Source organism: Apis dorsata, unplaced genomic scaffold (assembly GCF_000469605.1).
Source record: "Apis dorsata unplaced genomic scaffold, Apis dorsata 1.3 scaffold_486, whole genome shotgun sequence".
In the NCBI taxonomy this organism is placed as follows: Eukaryota; Metazoa; Arthropoda; class Insecta; order Hymenoptera; family Apidae; genus Apis; species Apis dorsata.
The window spans coordinates 452,743-472,063 of record NW_006263721.1 but is presented as its reverse complement, the minus strand read 5'-3'; the positions used below and the strand labels follow the sequence as shown (position 1 = coordinate 472,063).

The 19,321-nt window shown below is 43.5% G+C and overlaps 2 protein-coding genes across 15 annotated transcripts in view; one reads left to right on the top strand and one right to left on the bottom strand.

Annotated features, from left to right (window-relative positions):
- Nucleotides 1–4,755, bottom strand: part of LOC102672895 — a 19,617-nt gene extending 14,862 nt beyond the window's left edge. Inside the window, exon 1 of the mRNA XM_006620159.2 lies at nucleotides 4,323–4,755. Coding sequence (XP_006620222.1) covers nucleotides 4,323–4,523 — 201 coding nt within the window. The 5' untranslated portion in view covers nucleotides 4,524–4,755. The remainder of the gene's footprint in view (nucleotides 1–4,322) is intronic.
- Nucleotides 1–19,321, top strand: part of LOC102673032 (E3 ubiquitin-protein ligase MYCBP2) — a 183,770-nt gene extending 164,449 nt beyond the window's left edge. For 2 of the 14 annotated variants that reach the window (XM_031512628.1, XM_031512626.1), the window contains exons 23-46: nucleotides 8,438–8,660; nucleotides 8,735–9,079; nucleotides 9,159–9,365; nucleotides 9,445–9,650; nucleotides 9,726–9,876; nucleotides 9,962–10,318; nucleotides 10,405–10,589; nucleotides 10,647–10,852; nucleotides 11,268–11,333; nucleotides 11,781–11,870; nucleotides 12,197–12,429; nucleotides 12,542–14,065; nucleotides 14,143–14,314; nucleotides 14,398–14,786; nucleotides 14,974–15,103; nucleotides 15,199–15,605; nucleotides 15,671–15,785; nucleotides 15,856–16,046; nucleotides 16,120–16,548; nucleotides 16,634–17,002; nucleotides 17,098–17,322; nucleotides 17,411–18,183; nucleotides 18,259–18,629; nucleotides 18,731–19,321. In XM_031512628.1, the coding sequence (XP_031368488.1) occupies nucleotides 8,438–8,660; nucleotides 8,735–9,079; nucleotides 9,159–9,365; nucleotides 9,445–9,650; nucleotides 9,726–9,876; nucleotides 9,962–10,318; nucleotides 10,405–10,589; nucleotides 10,647–10,852; nucleotides 11,268–11,333; nucleotides 11,781–11,870; nucleotides 12,197–12,429; nucleotides 12,542–14,065; nucleotides 14,143–14,314; nucleotides 14,398–14,786; nucleotides 14,974–15,103; nucleotides 15,199–15,605; nucleotides 15,671–15,785; nucleotides 15,856–16,046; nucleotides 16,120–16,548; nucleotides 16,634–17,002; nucleotides 17,098–17,322; nucleotides 17,411–18,183; nucleotides 18,259–18,629; nucleotides 18,731–18,846 (7,480 nt within the window). In that variant the 3' untranslated portion in view covers nucleotides 18,847–19,321. The remainder of the gene's footprint in view (nucleotides 1–8,437; nucleotides 8,661–8,734; nucleotides 9,080–9,158; nucleotides 9,366–9,444; nucleotides 9,651–9,725; nucleotides 9,877–9,961; nucleotides 10,319–10,404; nucleotides 10,590–10,646; nucleotides 10,853–11,267; nucleotides 11,334–11,780; nucleotides 11,871–12,196; nucleotides 12,430–12,541; nucleotides 14,066–14,142; nucleotides 14,315–14,397; nucleotides 14,787–14,973; nucleotides 15,104–15,198; nucleotides 15,606–15,670; nucleotides 15,786–15,855; nucleotides 16,047–16,119; nucleotides 16,549–16,633; nucleotides 17,003–17,097; nucleotides 17,323–17,410; nucleotides 18,184–18,258; nucleotides 18,630–18,730) is intronic. The other 12 variants (XM_031512634.1, XM_031512632.1, XM_031512629.1 and 9 more) reach the window with 12 other exon arrangements.

Here is a 19,321-nt window from a genome sequence, read left to right as displayed (position 1 = left end):
GTTATCGAAGTTGGTCCTGCGTTAACCAGCTCAATTCAGCATCGAGGATTTCCTTCGATCTCGGCCATCATCGCGAAAGATCGTCGATCGACGAGATATTCGCGGATGCATGATCATTCATCTATCTATCTCCTCTCCTTTTTCGTTTCTTTCTCTCGATTCGAATAAAAAAAGGGTCCTAAAATAATATATCTGCTCTGCGAGGATACTGGCTCATAATACACTGCGTGCCACAATCTCTATCCACGTCGTTTATTACGTTATCGAATCCTGCTCAATTAATCTCAGCTCAATTCAGCATCGAGGATTTCCTTCGATCTCGGCCATCATCGCGGAAGATCGTCGATCGACGAGATATTCGCACGATCATTCATCTATCTATCTCCTCTCCTTCTTCGTTTCTTTTTCTCGATAAATAAAAAAAGGGTTCTAAAGTAATATATCTGCTCTACGAAGATACACTGGCTCATAATACGCTGCTACAATCTCTATTCGCGCCGTTTATTAGGTTATCGAAGTTGGTCCTATNGTTAACCAGCTCAATTCAGCATCGAGGATTTCCTTCGATCTCGACCATCGCGTCGAGTCGAGACGTGGAAGATCTTCGATCGATGAGATCGTTCATCTATCTCCTCTCCTTCTTTTTCTCGATAAATAAAAAAAGGTTCTAAAGTAATATATCTGCTCTACGAAGATACACCTCATAATACGCTGCGTGCCGCAATCTCTGTCCACGTTGTTTATTAGGTTATCGAATCCTGCTCAATTAATCGGCTATCTCCTTTCCTTTTTCGTTTCTTCTCGATGAATTCGAGAAAGAAAAAGCGAGAGTGTTAAAACATTCGTGCGTCGATCGGAGGAAGAAAAGATGGGGCGGGGGTGAGCGCCATCCGGACGATAAACGACGATAAACCCGTAATTTTTTCCCCCTCGTGTGGCGCGACACAACGCGCCCGCATGATTACCGCACGTCGACTGGGTCGGTAACACCCAGAGATTCGTCGTGGACCGAAGTGTAATTCGTTGAAAGAGCCTATTGTGAATAAATTGAGGCGGAGCAAGGATTGGGTAGCGGTCAGAGCCCGAGCTTCTCTCGCGGTGTTCTCTCGCCATCGCGTGGTCCGTTTTGTACGGATGAAATTCCCACCGCGGCCCCTCCCTCCTTCCCTCCGGCACCCCGTCAATTTATTAATCCAACCGACGACCGCGTTCGACGACCGACGCCCCGGTATACAAAAGGGAACCGCGGAGAGGTGTTCTTCCCCAACCAATTATTCTTCTCATTGTTATTGTTATTGTCGCACGGAAATTACGAACTTTCCATTTTCAGGAATCGCGTCCGACAATCGGACGATTAACCGGCTAGATATGATTCCACGCATCCCCTCTACAACTTTATTCTGCTGGATCTTTTTCCTGCTGGATCGTACAAATCGGTTATTGTTTTTCGCACACCGTTTCGAAAATATGAAAAGTTTGGATGGAGATTATAATCGGCGTTGAATGCGAATATTATTAATCGAGCGATTGAATTCGAAACATTCGCCGGAGGGAACGTTTATCGCGAGAAGGAGAAGGCAAGGTCCGCGTGAGCGGCAATATACTCCATAACTGGAATCGTTGCGCCGCGCCAATTTACGGTCAACGTCCCGGCCAGTGTACACCAGCACCGCGATAAGGTTAATCGGCGATTTTTCAAATCCGTAACGGGAGGCGAATCGGGGGAGGAGGGCTTTATAAAGTCTGATGAGAGAAGAATGAAGAACGTGCGCGGCGAGGCGCGGAGAGGAAATGCACGCGTCCCTCCTTCCCCCCTCCGCGCGATCGACTTGGAGAGCTCGGTCAACCCTTCGGCCGGAAGTCGCGCACGCCGGAAGCCGACTAGGTTTAGGCGAACGATTTCGTGGTGGGACCTATCGCGGCCATCTACGAACGGGGCTCGCCCCTTCCCGCGCCACGAGTGTATAAACGAGAGCGAGAGAGAGAGAGAGAGAGAGGTATTCGCGCCACGAGTTTCCTCTGTTCGCGTTCAACCCGAACGTGTTCAACCGACTCCGATCGTTGTCTCGTTCTCGTCGAGAAAATATTCCCGATACCTTTTCCCGTTATCCGTTTCCGGAATCGGGAATCCCGAGATTCGTATTCGGGACGCAGGGAGCTCGTTGGAATAGATCGGATCTAAGAAGGGAAAAGGAAGGAAAGGGATTTTAGATTTTAAAATCTAAGGTTGAAAGCGAGACTTGGATCGACGGTGATTCGAGGAGCGATGCAACTGCAAACAAATTGCCTAGTGCGAAGGCAGTTATGACGCAACCAACGGGATTGGAATTTCATTCATTCATCCTGGATCATTTCTCCGCCCGAAGCCCACTATTAAAGAAAGCTTAACGCGATCGTTTAATAATCACAGGAGCCCTGTAAATAGAATTAACGACGTTGGAACGATAAGTGACGTCGTGGCTGGATCTGATTCGATTAGGAAGAATATATTTCGTGGACGAACTCGTGGTAGAGGAACGGTGTCGTTGAACCGGGGAATATCGTATACGGCCCCTCTCTCTCTCTCTGTCTCTCTCTCTCCCCTTCTCTTTCCCCCCGTTTCCCGAACGCGATGAATACAAAGGGAAAAAAGATCGATCGACGATTCGTTTCTTTATTCGTCCACGATTAAAGACAACACCCGGTATACATTGCAATGCGTGTCACGCCTACGCGTGTCGCGTCAGGCGTTTGTCGGATCGACAGAAATTACTTTCAATGATACGAAACGTAGTCGGCTTGATAGCCGGTTCACAGAGCCCGTTACGATGGCAAAAAAAAAAAAAAAAGATAACGACGCGATATATTAAATTAAATCTAATAATAACAATAATAATAATAAACGAAAGGATTTTGAAAAATAAGAAGATTTTGAGAAATTTTTCGCGTCGTTTAATAGGAATCAACGGATATTCTAGAAATTGTTAACGAAGCGTGTTAAATATTTTTGCCAAGCCAAACGTTACGTAAAACTGGTTATCCTTGCGTTTTCCACGCAGTTCTCAGATCGACGCGAAGATAGGGTATAAACAGGGGCCCAGTTCGAAGTCGAGAAGCGTAACGTTGCATCGATACTTAACCCGACCTATCGACTTTAGAAATCTAGACCGTCGTTAATTCCGGGACGGGTTATTACCGTCCTACGAGCGATCTTTCTTTTTTTTTTTTTCGAGTTCATCTACGATTCATTTCTCGAATAAAATCCTGGAAAATTCTTAGGAAATCGAGTCGATATCGCGTATCGTAATCACCCTTGAACGTTCAACGTAATCGAATTCCATTTGCACGAGCGAAATTTTTCACGAGCCATTCATCATCGATCGGTCGATCGATCGATCGATCGATCTTCGAGAGTCGAATGTTTTGATCACCGGTGGAAAACACGGCGTATCGAAACGCGTCCCTTCCAACAACAATAGCAATTCGTTATCCGGTCAGCAGCCGGTGCATCGAGTTCCAACTCGATTGCCAAGTTTCTCGCGGAAGTTTCTCGATTGAAGGCGAGAGGGAACCGGTTGGTTGGCGGAAAGGTGCGCCGCGATACGACGCACGGTTAATACGATCGGCCGGTGGATCGGTTGGATCGCGTCCAACCGAGACGGGAACGACCGAGTGGAAATAATAAGGCAAAAGTGCGCTCGTAACGAATTAATTCCCACCGCCACGTTCACACGGGTCCAACGATTTGTCACGCTGGGATTCGAACGGAATCTCTCTCCGTGGCGAAAACTTTCACCGTCCAGAGTCGAGAATTGAGGCGAACGTTTCACCTCCGAACGATTTTCTTCGATAATTCTCCTCGAAAAGATCCACCACCGTGTAAACAAACTCGAACTTTGAAATCGCTCGTTCGAAGAGAAATTCGTTAATTTCGTAAACGATCGTTGGTAATTTTCGAAGAATAACCTTTGTTCCCTCGATGGAAGAAGCGATACGAAGAAGAAGAAGAAGAAGAAGAAGAAGAAACGGGTGCGCGCTATTTGGCTAGAGCGTGGCACCGCTAAGAGCCTCCATTTTTAGATCGCGCAAGAAAGATCGTAACGGGAGATGCTAAGTTATAAGACGCGAGCGAAGAGAGCGCGAGGTTGGGAAGGCGAGGAGGAGAGAGTTAGTCATCGGGCGCGCATTTGCGTCGCACGTTTCCAGCGTTCGTTATCATGGCGGTCGTGAATTGAAACGGCAAACGTTGCGCGCACCGTTTCGCGTACACTATGAAATCGCGAGGGTTATCGGAAGGGGTAAAAGAGAAAATGGGGTAGTTGCGTGGTTTGTTGGTGATTCACCTGGTCGTTGGAGAAGATGCATTTGACGTTAATCCAACGGTGTGCCTTGACGGTGCAGTTGCAGCCGTCCATCGCGCATATCCCGGGCGGTGCACTCTCCACCTTGCCAACCAGAAATACTAAACAGCACAGAGACACCGACCATACCATCGCACGATCACGCTTCGGCCCGCTCGGCCGCACTCTCCTCCCTCCGCCCATCGTTATCGGCGATCCACCACCCTCGATCTTCCACCGGCGAACAAAAGGCCGCCTTGTTCCACCCGGATCGATCGCCTTCGATTCTTCCACCCGGAGATCTTTCCTCACATCGTTCACGGCACACCGTTATGCTCGTGCCCCACTTTCATCTGGATCTCGATCTTCCTCGATCGATCCCTGTTCCTCTTCCCTCTCACATTTGTCTCGAAATTCGAATATCCAACGTATTTCTCGATTCGAACAAAGGCCGCGAATCCTTCGATCCGATTACTCTTCCAAATCGTCGTCGCGAATTTTTCCTCAGCGAAAACCAGGCACCGGGCTGGTTTTTTCGAACGGCATGCTCGGCTGGACGAGAGAAACGGGCGCGAGAAAGATGAGAAAACGTGGGACGGAAAACTGGTCGAGTCGATGTGTCCACCGCGAGATATATAGCGTAGAAAGACGCGCGCGGACGGCTCGGCTTTCCGAAGAGGTGGGGCAACTAGAGGCAGGCTGACGCGATCATGACGAAGGTTGCTTTCAAACTGTGGTCGGTGGCATGCACGATCAGTGTCTCCTCCCCACCAACAACCGTGTTCCTTACTTTGCCTCGCTCTCGCGTTTATTCTCCCTCTTCGACCTTTTAAAAGATAAAAGCGCGTGGTGGCAGGGCGCGTGAGGGACGAGCCGACATTCGACCGCACTCGTTCGACCAGATTCTGTCCTCTTCACGGAGCCAACGGAGGAGCAAATCCTCTCGAGACGCACCGGTTTTCGCGCGGGTCGTAAGGGTCGGCGCGCTCGGTCGGTGCCTTCCAAGGGCTGACCTTGACCGAGTTTTACGCCGCTCTTCGTCCATCGCGGATCACGAATCCTCGTCACCTCGTCGCCGTGTTTACGTAACAACGCGTTTGTGTTGTGCGCTTTTTTCGAGCCAGGGTTACGCTTGGGAGAGAGAGAGAGAAAGAGAGAGAGAGAGAAAGAGAGAGAGAGAGAGAGAGAGAGAGAGAGAGAGCGATCGTACGTACCTGTTCACGAACCATCGATATTCTTCGTCCGTATCCTCTGTGGTTTCTCCCCGCGTTATTGTGATCGATTTGACTCGGAAGGACAAATCGATCGCTCTTTGTTATCTTCGTCGTCTACGTGAATCGTATCGTGCCGGTAATTGGTGAATTTGTTACAAATCGCGTAACGATCGATCGATATTTCCGATAAGAAATTAGAATTTAGTTTAGAAAAATGAGATTCTTTTCATATTTGATAAAAAGAGAAAAAGCATCGTTAATAATTATAAATGATCGTTCCAAAATACGATGCTACGTTATTCCTTTCCTGACGAAACGTCGGAATAATTTTTCTATTCGGTACGCGCTTGAAAGTTGGAAAATTTCGAGCGACTTTCCTTCCTATGAAATTTTCGAGACATTCCGCCATTCGTTCCACCAGTCCTTTAATTTAAACTTGGCAAATTTTATAACATCCTCGCAAAAAATCCGGGGGGAGGGGGGAAAAGATAGAAAAGTGCGCAACGTAAGCCGTGAAAGAGCGAAACGCGCGTATTTTACGAGTTGTTTGCAGGAAACTGGAAATCTAACGCGAAAGACGCAGAGGCAGGCTAGCGTAAAAACGAGACGAGCCAGCCAGCCAGCCAGCCAGCCACTTTTCACAGTCGCTTTTCACGATGGACAGCGTTTCCCTAAAATGGCACGGCATCGTGGCCGCGCTCGCTTTATGAGCCGAAGGGCCGCCCATTTAATTTCCCATGAGAAATTGCACGTGTCCGCGCAACTTTGCCCTCGTTGCCGTCCCGTCGCGTCCACGTCACACACGACGCGGAACGTCCATTCATTCATTCATAACGCTCTCTTCTCGAACCAGCCACCACCTGACGCCATCCGAAGTGGCCATTTCCGAAATGACCACGCGCCCCCCATACGTCACATCGGTGCCAACCTTAAAGCCGACCGATCCTCCATCCCCTTCCCGCTTCCATTTCGTTTCACGTTCCTTCCATCGATCTCCTTCCTCGTGTCTCGTATTACTCGACGTGGATCTCGTAAAACGAGACCTCCCGTCAAGGATATTTCACGATCCGAGTGTCGCCGGACTATCGACAACTATGACGAATCAATCCGATCTTACCTGTTTCCTATTTAATTCCGTCCATCCCTGATGTAGTTCTACGAAAATTCCGATTTTTAAAACGATGTCGACCAAGGATATCTATATCTAGAATTTTTCCAATTTCATCGATGGACGCTGTAGTTCGAAAATTCCGATTTTTAGGGACGATGACCAAGGATTTAGAAATCTAGAATTTTTCCAATTTCATCGATGGACGCTGTAGTTCGAAAATTCCGATTTTTAGGGACGATGACCAAGGATTTAGAAATCTAGAATTTTTCCAATTTCATCGATGAACACCAATTCTAGGAAAATTCCGATTTTTAGGGACGGAAGATTTAGAAATTTAGAATTTTCCCAATTTCATCGATGGACACTGTAATTGGATAAAAATTCCGATTTTTAAAGATGAAGGATTTAGAAATTTAGAATTTTCTTAATTTCATCGATGGACACTGTAATTGGACAAAAATTCCGATTTTTAAAACGATGTCGACCAAGGATTTGGGACTCTATATCTAGAATTTTTCCAATTTCATCGATGGACGCTGTAGTTCGAAAATTCCGATTTTTAGGGACGATGTTACCCAAGGATTTAGAAATTTAGAATTTTCTTAATTTCATCGATGGACGCTGTAGTTCGAAAATTCCGATTTTTAGGGACGATGTTAACCAAGGATTTAGAAATTTAGAATTTTCCCAATTTCATCGATGGACACTGTAATTGGACAAAAATTCCGATTTTTAAAACGATATCGACGAAGGATTTAGGAATCTATATAGAATTTTTCCAATTTCATCGATGGACGCTGTAATTCTAAGAAAATTCCGATTTTTAAGAATGTCGACGAAGGATTTAGGAATCTATATCTAGACTTTTCCTAATTTCATCGATGAATGCTGTAATTCTAAGAAAATTCCGATTTTTAAGACGATGTATTTTAAGACGAAAGATTTAGGAATCCATATTTAGAATTTTCCCAATTTCATCATGGAAACTGTAATTCAGGAAAATTTCGATTTTTAGAGAATTTTTAGAATGAAGGATTTAAAAATTTACTTTATCGAATCGATGACGTTTCGATTGTCCAACGAGTTACTTGTTCGTAAAGCACCCAACATAACTCGTTGTTCGAGAATTGAAGAAGGTTGTCCGGTGAACGAGTTAGGGACACGGACGACGACTCGAACGAGGCGAATATAATTTCTTTGCCGAGGCGAGTTTCGATCAAATCCGCGGCGAGCGTGTTGCCCGATACCGGTTTGGTTACATTGGCTTCTTTGAAAGTAACCGAGCGTATAAACCCAGGCTTTCGAAGAAGTCGTTGGGAACGAAATCGGTGAGGTAACGATCGCGTATAGGTAGTATAGCGGGGACACGTTTGCGAGAGGCGGGTCACGGTGGACGGAATTGCGACGTGATTGCTCCTTATTAGGGATGAGATGACTGGCCGGGGGAAAACGGCGATTGTCTGGCTGGCGGAGGAGCATCGTCCTCTGCCTCGACGCATATCCAGCCGAGATCCGTGAAACGAATCGTCAATTAGGGCCATCGTAATTTCGAAACTCGTTCTAACGATCATGATCCGACCGAACGAATATTTATCGTTATAGTTTCTCTCCTCCTTTCTTTCTTTCGTTTCGCACTTTCTTTCCAACTTCGTCTCGAAACGTGGAATCGCAGAAATTTGATTATAATTTGACGATCTTCGAAGTTGGTTTTCTTTCTTTCGAATAGAAATGGATCGGATAAAATAAAATTTTCGAGTGAATTTTTCTTTTTTCTTTTTTCTTCTTGTTCGCAGTGGTCACTCGAACGAACGACTGTTTCTCCGAGACTTCGTATCTTGCACGGCTGGCAGCAGCGGAGGTCGTTTGGCAAGATGGTTACAGCCAGACAGTTTCGTAGATCCCTCGAAATGCGAGGCGCTCTACTCGAAGGACGACATGAAGTGCGGATGCCCCGCCATCGTCACTGTACACACCAGAGATCAGTACGGGGATATCGTTCATGTACCTAATTTAAAGGTGATTATACACGATATAATCGTTGATTAATTCGATAATATTATCGTGTTCTAATTTAACCATTCCATTTTCAGGTGGAAGTGAAGGCAGTTCCTATAGAGAAAAAAGACTTGGGAGATTCGGAACGGGTTTCTCAACCCGACCCGTTGACGTTCGGCGGTCATCCTCAGCCACCGTTGGACGTGCCGTACGAGGTGACGATCAACAACAAGACGTGCTTCTACGCGATTACGATCATGAAGGCTTATCAAAACTATTCGTTCGAGGAGTTGAGGTTCATGTCACCGGCTATAAAAAGAACGAGCGAAAGCATGCTGGTTAGGCCGAACGACGATGGAAGCTATAGCGCGGCCTGGACGCCGTCGTCCGTCGGATGGTATTCGCTCGTCATCACTATAGACGGATACGACATGGAAGATGTAAATATTTATCCTTTGATTCCATAGCTCGCCACCTTTTTTTGCTTCAATCACTCGTCGATCTCGATTTCTTTCGCAGAAATACAAGGTTGAGGTGAAGGAATCGCCGCAAGGTATGCAACCGCCTACTCAAAACGTTGTGAAGAAACCGCAACATCAACCGAGCAGGCTTAGAAAATTCGTGGCGAAGAACAGCGCTGGCTTGAGGATAAGGGCGCATCCGTCTCTTCAAAGCGAGCAAATTGGCATCGTTTTGGTTAACGACACCATAGCCTTCATAGACGAGGTGTGTAATCTCGTTCTCACGAAATCTATCTACTCTGTACACCTTCGTCGAGAATGATTATCGTTACTCTTTTCTTTAGATTCACAACGACGACGGCGTTTGGCTACGATTGAACGCTGAAACGATCAAGGAGTATTGCAGCAGCAGCCATCTGGAAGCTTGGTGCTTGCAATACAATCAACATTTGGGGAAAACGTTGCTCCTTCCCGTCGAGGAACCCAAATCGATCTTGGATCAAGTGATCAAGGAGACGATATTACGGAAAAGGCCGGAAATAGTTGACGAGTATGGGAATGCAAAAGCACGATGTTGCGTTTAAACGTGTTATTTCGTAACCCGTGATTGCGTTTATCGTTTCAGTAAAAGGAAGACGGTCACGTTCGACGGTGGTAGGAACATGGTGGTCGTAAAGTGCGGCGCTTCCGGTCACAATATTAGAAGTAGGCCGGGATTGAACGCGGCACCGGTTGGGAAATTGGCGCTTGGAAACGTGGTCACTATTCAAGAATACGTGAGTACTCTCTATATCGTCGATAAAGATGAAGAACGTCGTTCGAAATATACATCGATCGTATGTTATTTTATCACGATGGCAGTTCGTGAACGGCGAGGGTACGTGGGTACGCATGGACGACGAGTCGATGGCCAAGTACTGTTTCCGGAAAGGTCGGGTGGCCGAGGGCGAGGCTTGGTCCCTGGCTGCGAGCAAGCACGGCGTCACTTACATGAAGATCGAGCAAGACACGGAGAACGATCCGACGGAGAGGAAAGCGGCAGCGGCGGATCCGTCCCTCTCGCCTAATCACAAAGGTTTCGATTTTTCCGCGCCTTCCGTGAGTCACGAGGGCTTCAATTTCACCGCTCAAAATTTAACACCAGGTACAGCAGACTGTGGAGAGGGTAGTAATACAAATCCATTCGTTTTTGGTTCGTACAACCAACACGATTCACCAGGTATCATTGCGTAAAAGCATGATGCGGATTTCCCCTCCCGCGGTGTATTTACATACGTTGCTCATTTCTTTGGTCGCACGCTTCTTCAGGGAGCGAGAGATTCACCCCGGAGAAGGCCGACGTCTCGCCCAAGTTCTCCAAGGCCCATTCGAAGGAGAGGGTGGTGAAGGAGAGGGAGAGAGAGGGGGGCGGCGGGAAATTGAGCGTGCTGCAGAAGTGGTTGAGAGGCGACGACAAGTGTCACGGAGAGAAAAGAAGTTCACCCGGCAAGTGAGTGGAGAGGGGGAGACGATCGCGCGGTGAGATTATATAGTTTTCGTTACATAGTTTTGCCATTTGTAGAGATTTCTCGGAATTCGTGGGCGTGTCCGTGAAGGAATTGGTGAAGGCGATAGGGGAGAGTCGGGCGAACGGTAACGGGCCCACGCCACCGGAGACCCCGAGAAGATTGTCGAGAAGTTCGTCGCCCAAGAATCCCCAAGGTGGGTCACCAAGATTTCACAGCCCGTCCTCTAGCCCGGTTCCGATACCCGGTACGTATACCACGCTATTTTCGAAACTCGAAAATCGCTGCAATACTCTCTACGACAAGATCTTTACTTATTCTTTCTTTTTTTTTTTTCTTCTTTTTTTAACTTGTGATCTCATTCTTAATCTCATTCGTTCATGCGTGTGTCTTACTTCACACTTTTGGCACCGTAACTGGTCCGAGGAGAGGGAATCGTTTCAGAAGCTGAGAGACCCGATAACGATACTCGTAAGATTACATAGTATAGCGTACCACTCCGACCGAAACGGATTATACTTGTTAGAACGAAACCATTAAGTTTGAATAAGTCACACACTTTCCAATTTTATTAATCAACCTTAGTCGACGAACTTAGGATATTAAATATATAAGATTTTTTTGTCGGATTAGTTATAACAGAATAGTAATGTTGCTCTTAGCTGGGTCCAGTCGGCAGCCAGTTGGTTCTGGTAATTGCCTCTTCCCTCCTGCTGCTCATGCACCAGGTACTCGTTCCTTTCCTACTCGACATAACCCTCGTTCTGTTAATGATACATATATATACGTATATATAGTGTATACATATAGGTATATAAATAGCGTATACATGTTTATTGTTGTTCTCCATTTATTTTCCTTACACTTTACACTGATCTTTATAATGTTTTTTCAAGAAACGTACAATTAGCACCTTATCTCCTTGTTGATGTGTGCGATTACCATAAGATTCAAATGCATGCGGATGATATCATATTATTTAAACACAATGACAACACAATGAATAATCAGAATTTTCTTGCACGTACAAAATACAATACGTTTTACCTTTGTCCATTGGAGATATAGAAAGTCGTATAGTGCACATGAGTATATGCAGAGTGAGCCTAGAGTTTAGTTTATAAATCGTAACACGTTACGTATAACAATTCTACAATTGATCCAAAAATTATCAGGTGGGAGAAGTTTGATAGGAGGGGGAGATAGTATCAGCAGCAGCCCTGTGCTCTGTGGCTCCCCCCGAAGTGTCGGCCTCTCCCCATTAGGTAAGGATAACAATACACGTAATATATACTCCTATATAATTTTTACACCAGACGAAATCGATCGTATCGGTTACTTTTCGAATCATTATTTATCGTATAGATTGTTCGATCGCAAATCCGTTGGCCAACTTCGTTCGCCAATTTCGCTCGTTCGCGGCACGAAAAAATCACATAATTGCACGAAGTTTATGCGAATGTTACATCTTTATATATACACACACACATATACGTACATATGTTCGTGAAAAGCAAGGTGGAATAAAAATTGAGAAATTGTTCGTGAAAGTTTGAAATAGCTTATCGAGATTTGATGTTTCTCTTTCAAGTTTCTGGTGGGATGATAGACAGCGAGAGGTCGCAGCGACGGGGATCGACGCAAAGCGATACAAGTGCCTTGGTCAGTAGTCTAACTAGGGATCCTTCGCAATCTCCAAGTGCTGTCAGCACAACTGCCAATACTCGCGACCTCTCACCAAGCCCAAGTTGTAGCTCTTTACACATGAGATCCGAGGGTAGTATAGCCAGTCCACCCGATACACCGAAGCAAGAAGTCGTCGGGGTAAGCGAGCGATCAGACACTCTTCTCTTCTCTTTCTATTTCGTCGATCAAAAATGTAGGTAAAAGTATATATAAGAGGTAAAATTAAATTAATTTCGTTCATTTTTGAAAGGATTCGCAGGAAAGTCCGAAGAGAGTTTCGCAGGCGCAAACGCAAACGAGTCCGGACAGCGCGACCACGGCGATGAAAGGACACTTCAACATTGGCTCGACCGGGCCGAAAGACGGGGGGAAGTTGGCCAGAAGGGATCACGCTAAAATAACGAAGACGAGGACGAAACGCACCATGTCCCCGACCAACAGCCAGCAGAATACGAATACGAATCGAACGTTGAATCTGAACAAAGACAAGGTGAAGGAAGCTATCAGTCCATCGGTGGCCGAGTGTTTGAGAGCCGTGTTCGCGGCTTTCCTCTGGCACGAAGGGATCGTGCACGACGCGATGGCTTGCGCCAGCTTCCTCAAGTTTCATCCCGGCTTGCCGAAGCAGGGCGCCCTCGTCGTTACGAGGCAGGCGGTGATACAAACGACGGACAAACAGAGGCAGGAGCAGAAAGCGCGGCAGAGGCACTCGGTCGAGGTGATCAACGCCGGCAATTACTTGTACATACAGCCGAGCACGGTCGAGGCTTTGACACGGTCCGCGGCGAACGCCAACGCGAACAGGAATCGCAAGAAGCAGAAAACGGTGATAAAGGAGGAGGTTCAGGAAAACGGGAAACTGGACTCTCTGCCGGAATTTCAAACGGTGGCCGTTCTGCCGCCGGCTCTTAAGAGTCTGGTGTTCTTGTGGGAGGAATTGAGCACCAACTGCCTTCAAACGATAGAACAACGATCGGTGCTGCCGAGCCCGATCTCGCAGATACAGACGATGAAATTGGGGAAACGGCCGGAGAAACGGCCGCGGGAGGACAAGGCGAAGGAGCGCGAGAAGAAGAACAGTAGAAAGAAGAAGGAGTGGAAACCGGTCGGTAGAGGGAATGGGAGCGAGGTGTTGGGAGGGATAGAGCGTGAAACGATTTGCGAATTGTGCGGTATGATGTTTCCGCATCCAGTGACATATCATATGAAAATGATGCATCCTGGTTGCGGATGGCATGCGGGCGGGAAAGGGTACAACAGCGGAGGGAACTATTGCATAGGTTGGGCGGGGAATTGCGGTGACGGTGGTATCGGTGGAAGTTCGTGGTACCTTATCTGCGATACGTGTCGCGATAAGTATTTGCGAGCTCGAAAATTGAAGCTCGCGAAAAAATTCTTAACAGGAATGACGAAGAAGAAGAATGCCTCTGCCAAAGTTGTGTCACCAGTTAGTAGTCCCACCGGGAACGAAACGCACATAATTATGAAGAACAATGCTATGTTTCTCTTAGACTTGGCTAGTGCGTCCGGATTGAATATTCCGAAGCAGCAGAGGCGCCCTTCCCAAACGCTGTCGTCCGTGGCAGAAAATTACAGTCCACCGGAAGCAGCTGGACCGTTTCCACCGACTGGGCCGTTTCAGTGTTTGCAAGCGTTGGGAGTTCATCATTCGCAAAGTCACGACGAGAGATATTACGAGGAGACGTTAAGACGTCAAAACGGACATCAAAATGCGTACGAGGGCAATGCGATGGCCAACACTACGAACGGAAGGGTAAGAAATTTATATTATATCGTTTGTAGCGAGCATCATTTATCCGAACAAAGTTTTTTCTTCCTTTCTTCGTCCAGCCTTTGTCGGAATGCCCTATGAGCGACAGCGACGGGGAAGGTGGTAAAGGTCGAGGGATATTTCATCGGTCGGTATCGATGTCCACTGGCGCCCCATGGACTAGGAATTCGAACGATGGTAGAGTTGTCTTGATGAGAAAACGAAACAATAGTAGCAGCGAAATGAACACTGGTTTGTAAATAATTGAACGTTAATTACATACGTTTGGTGAGAAATAAAATAGCAATGATATATTTCATATTCTTTTATCGTAGATGCCGGATCTTCTCTTCTGTGTTACCCTTCTGCAGCCCTACAAAAATTAGTACCATCGATGAATCAATCGGCAATTGTCTCAACGAATCAAGAGGAAGAAGTCACGACTAACGATAGAATAGAAATTCTCATGAGACCTGTGATGCTTTTTGTCCTACAACAACATAATCTGCAACATCTACAACTCGCAATGAAGCAAGCATTGAGACGTGCTGCTTGTAGAGTTTATGCGATGCAAGCGTTAAACTGGTTGCTAAGAAGTGTGACGCAACCTATTTGCCTTCATGATTTACTATGGTGGTTCATTGCATCCCTAACACCTACTATACCACCTGATATTCCAGACACAAATGAAGAAGACAATAAAACTGATAAAAAGGATGATCATGTAAATTTATTATATATATAAAAATTTGTCTCTCTTTACACAATCTTTTTATATCGTTGAAAAATTCAATTTCTTTCATTTTACCATTATAAATGAATTTTCTTATTATGAATTCATTTTTCAATATATTTCATTTTCAGTATAGATAATATAGAATATATTGTCAATAAAATATTATACTTTTTAGGAGATGATTGGCGTATGTGAACATCCTCTAAGCGATCTTGTCATAGCAGGTGAATCTGTTAATCCATTACCAACGGTTTTTCATACTTTATTGCAAACTATAGCAGACTTGATGCTTTTACCACCTCCTGGTATGTTTTTTATATTATCTACAATATTGTATTGTACATAATATTATTTTGTACCTTTTATACGGACAAAAATAGCAAACTTTAATTTTTATTAGGTTCTCCTTTGCAACAAGCTGCCATTCGATGTTGGGGCATTAAATTTACACCTGCAGATCATATGTTCCTCCACAGAAGTCATGTTTTTAGTAACATTAGTAAAATACTCTCAAGATCGGAAGAAGAGGAAGATATTACAATGAGCATGCATGAAAGTCATCAATCAATTCATTCTCAACAGGTTAATAGTTGCGTGGAAGTTTTGAAGGATTTAACATGCGGTGTGGAAATTAAAGCATCGAGTAGGCAAGCTATGATAGGTAGCTTGACTGATAATTCGACGGAAACTTTTTGGGAATCCGGTGACGAGGATCGAAATAAAACAAAAACGATAACTATCATTTGTGGTGCTCATTCTCTTCCTCGAATGGTGTACATTCATATTGATAACTGTCGTGATCTAACGGTAAGTTTTATAATGAATTTTAATTCATTTACGATGTTTTTATACTCATTTTACTTATGTTACAGCACAAAGTATCTAGTGTTACATTTCAGTCGGGTAATAACGTGGATGAAATGATCAAATTGAGAACAGTAGAAGTTGAAAGCCGTTCCGCTGGATGGATTAACTGTCCAGTCACTGGTAAAATCGTATAATATATTTTTGATTATATTATGAAACTATTATGAACGTCATTGTTATATTTCTGTAGATCCACGTCATGTTATTGTCGGTTTGAAATTGAAAGGTCCAGATAATTCTTTGCGAGTACGACAGATACGAATTTTAGGTGAAATTGAAGGAGAATCTTTGAAAATTGAAAAACAATTGAATGCCCAAACGATTCAACAAAGAAATTGTGAAACAGAAACATTAAAAGTATTTCGTTTAATTACTTCTCAGGTACGATTAATTACATATATTCCTCGAAACATAATTTATTAGATTTTTACAACAAGTATCTTTTATTTGTCAGGTATTTGGCAAACTTATACAAGGTGAACAACAACAACAACAAATGGACACTACGGAAGGAACTAACGAAGACTTGGAAGATAGTAATGATCTCCGCGAGCACATGGTTGGAATTTTATTCAGTAGAAACAATTTAACCCATTTACAAAAACAAGTTTGCACACACATTGTTCAAGCTATTCAAAAAGAAACCATTCGTTTAAGAGAAGAATGGGAAGCGCTATTATGTTCTCCGACTCCTGCTAATAGCCTGTTAAGTGATAATAGCGATTTGCCTAAAGCAGCAGATGCGTATTGCTTTGAAATGTTATCCATGGTACTAGCCTTAAGTGGTAGTTCAGTAGGACAGTATTATCTATCGCATCAATATGGATTATTGAAAGATTTGTTGAGTTTGTTACATACTGGATCGGCAAGAGTGCAACGTCAAGTATGCATTTCATATTTTCTAAATTTTTATATTATTTTGTATTTAAATCGCGACTTTTTAATCTAATATTTTCAATTATTCATAGGTAACATCTTTGTTGAAGAGAATTTTACCAGAAATTAAACCAGAAGTGTTAGCTAATGTCATTAGTGTCAAACGATTACCACCAACAGATTTTAGTATTATATCCGCAAATAATGGTCTTTCTCATAATACCGAATTTGATGAACATTCCGCGGGAATTCTTGATGTTTTCTTAAGTTGTATTGCTAAGGCACTCACAGTTCAAGTTAAAGTAAAAGGAAAAGAAAACAATGGGAAAGCCTTGCAAAGTGTATCATTAGCTACTAGTATTCATCCAAAAAGTCAAGTTGGAACAAGATGGTGGTTAAGAGGATGTATGACTAGAAAATTAGCTGAAGTGATAATACAACTTTTAAAAGATATGGCATCGGTATGTATAATTTAAATTAAAATTATTAAATTAAATAAGTAATTTGAGATTAAAATATTTGATCGATCGTATATTATTTATTTATATCTTTGTAGGGAAAATTATCAGAAGCGTGGGCATCAGTGACTAAAGCAGCTATTGCGGAAAATATTTTAAATCTTACCAGATTGGATGAAAGAAGCCGTGATCCAACTGAATGTCTTAAAACCCCAACTTTATGGCTTGCCCTTTCTTCCTTGTGTGTATTAGATTCCGATCATGTTGAGAGGTTGTCTTCGGGTCAATGGAGCGGTACTGAAGGACAACCGCCGCCCCCTAGAGTAAGAATATTAATCATTTTAAAATAACAATTTTTATGTACATATTTTTATATACATTCAATATATTTTCTACATTTTGTATATTTAGCCAACGTGTAGTAATCATGACGATGGCGAGACAACGGCAATTATTCAATGTAACGTTTGTGGAAATTTATGCTCGGAATGCGATAGAATTTTGCATTTACATAGAAGAACACGTATGCATATAAGACAAGTTTGCAAGGAGGAGGAAGAAGCGATACGCGTAGATCTTCATGAAGGATGTGGCCGAACAAAATTGTTTTGGATTTTGGCGCTTGCCGATAGTAGAACGTTAAAAGCGTTAGTGGAATTTCGTGATGGTTCGCCAAGAAAACCCGTTGGTGCTACATCTGGAATTTGCAGATTTTGCGGTACTACTGGAAATACAGGTTTGCTAGCTGTAGGAAATATTTGCGCAGATCAGGATTGTCAAGAGCATAGTAAAAACGCGTGCAGCAAAGTACACGTATGTGGGCATATTTGTGGAGGAGTACGAAACGAAAAGAATTGTCTACCTTGTCTACATAGATGTTTACCAGGCAGTGATTTGAAGCAAGATGCTGATGATATGTGCATGATTTGCTTTACGGAAGCTCTATCTGCTGCACCTGCGATTCAATTACAATGTGGACACGTTTTCCACTTGCATTGCTGTAGACACGTTTTAATGAAAAGATGGGTGGGACCTAGAATAACTTTTGGATTTTCTCTTTGTCCAATTTGTAAAATTCCAATGGAACATCCTACTTTGACGGATCTATTGGCTAATATTAAGGAACTTTATGAAGATGTCAGAAGAAAGGCCTTAATGCGGTTAGAATACGAAGGATTGCACAAGTAAACACAAGTTTATACTGGATATTAAGAAACGTAATTAAGATTACATTTTTACATGATTATAACCTTTTACAGAGCGGAATCAACATTTGGACCAGGAGGAAGATATCATGAAGATCCTGCTGCATACGCAATGGAACGCTATGCGTATTATGTTTGCTACAAATGTCAGAAAGCTTATTATGGTGGTGAAGCACGATGCGACGCACAAGTAGGTGGAGAAACGTTCGATCCTACAGAATTAGTTTGTGGAGGTTGTAGCGACGTGGCAAGGGCTCAGATGTGTCCGAAGCATGGAGCAGACTTCCTAGAGTATAAGTGTCGTTATTGTTGCTCGGTGGCAGTCTTCTTTTGCTTTGGAACTACACATTTCTGTAACCCCTGCCACGACGACTTCCAACGAGTCACCACCATTCCAAAGGGTGAATTACCTTCGTGTCCTGCAGGTATTCTTTTCTTATCTTTTTTTATTATCACATATATTATGATTCTATATCTATATATATTACAGTTCTATATTTATACATAACTATGATTTTTTAAATAGGACCTAAAGCAAAACAACTCGAAGGGGACGAATGTCCTTTACACGTTAAACATCCACCAACTGGCGAAGAATTTGCGCTTGGTTGTGGTATTTGCCGTAATGCGCATACTTTTTAAGATTCTAAAACAATTTGATTTGACTATGGGACGAAACTCTTTCATAATTTATATTTGGCACGATAGAAGTTGCTCTTAAAACTATTGAATCTTAAGAATACAGTATATAAACGAATATAGTTCGATATAAGTATTCTCATAATTAAAAATACGTGTGTCTAAGTGCTATGTGTATATCGATTTTTAAGAATTCTTATAGTGATCGCAAAAGTGGAATTGATGCAATATACTTACAAAAGGAAACATATAGACACAACTGAATAGCTGCAATTATAAGTGAGAATTTGATGATGCGTGAAACTATAATATTTGTTAAGTATTACATAAGTCGTTTTTATTGGTAATTTTAGAAATTACTGAAACACATAGAACACAAAACGAAAGAATCTTGTGCATATATTAAACTTCCATACAAAGCAAAAAAAGAAGCTTGCACGTGCATAAATCATACACATTGTAGTGATTCTTTGATAAA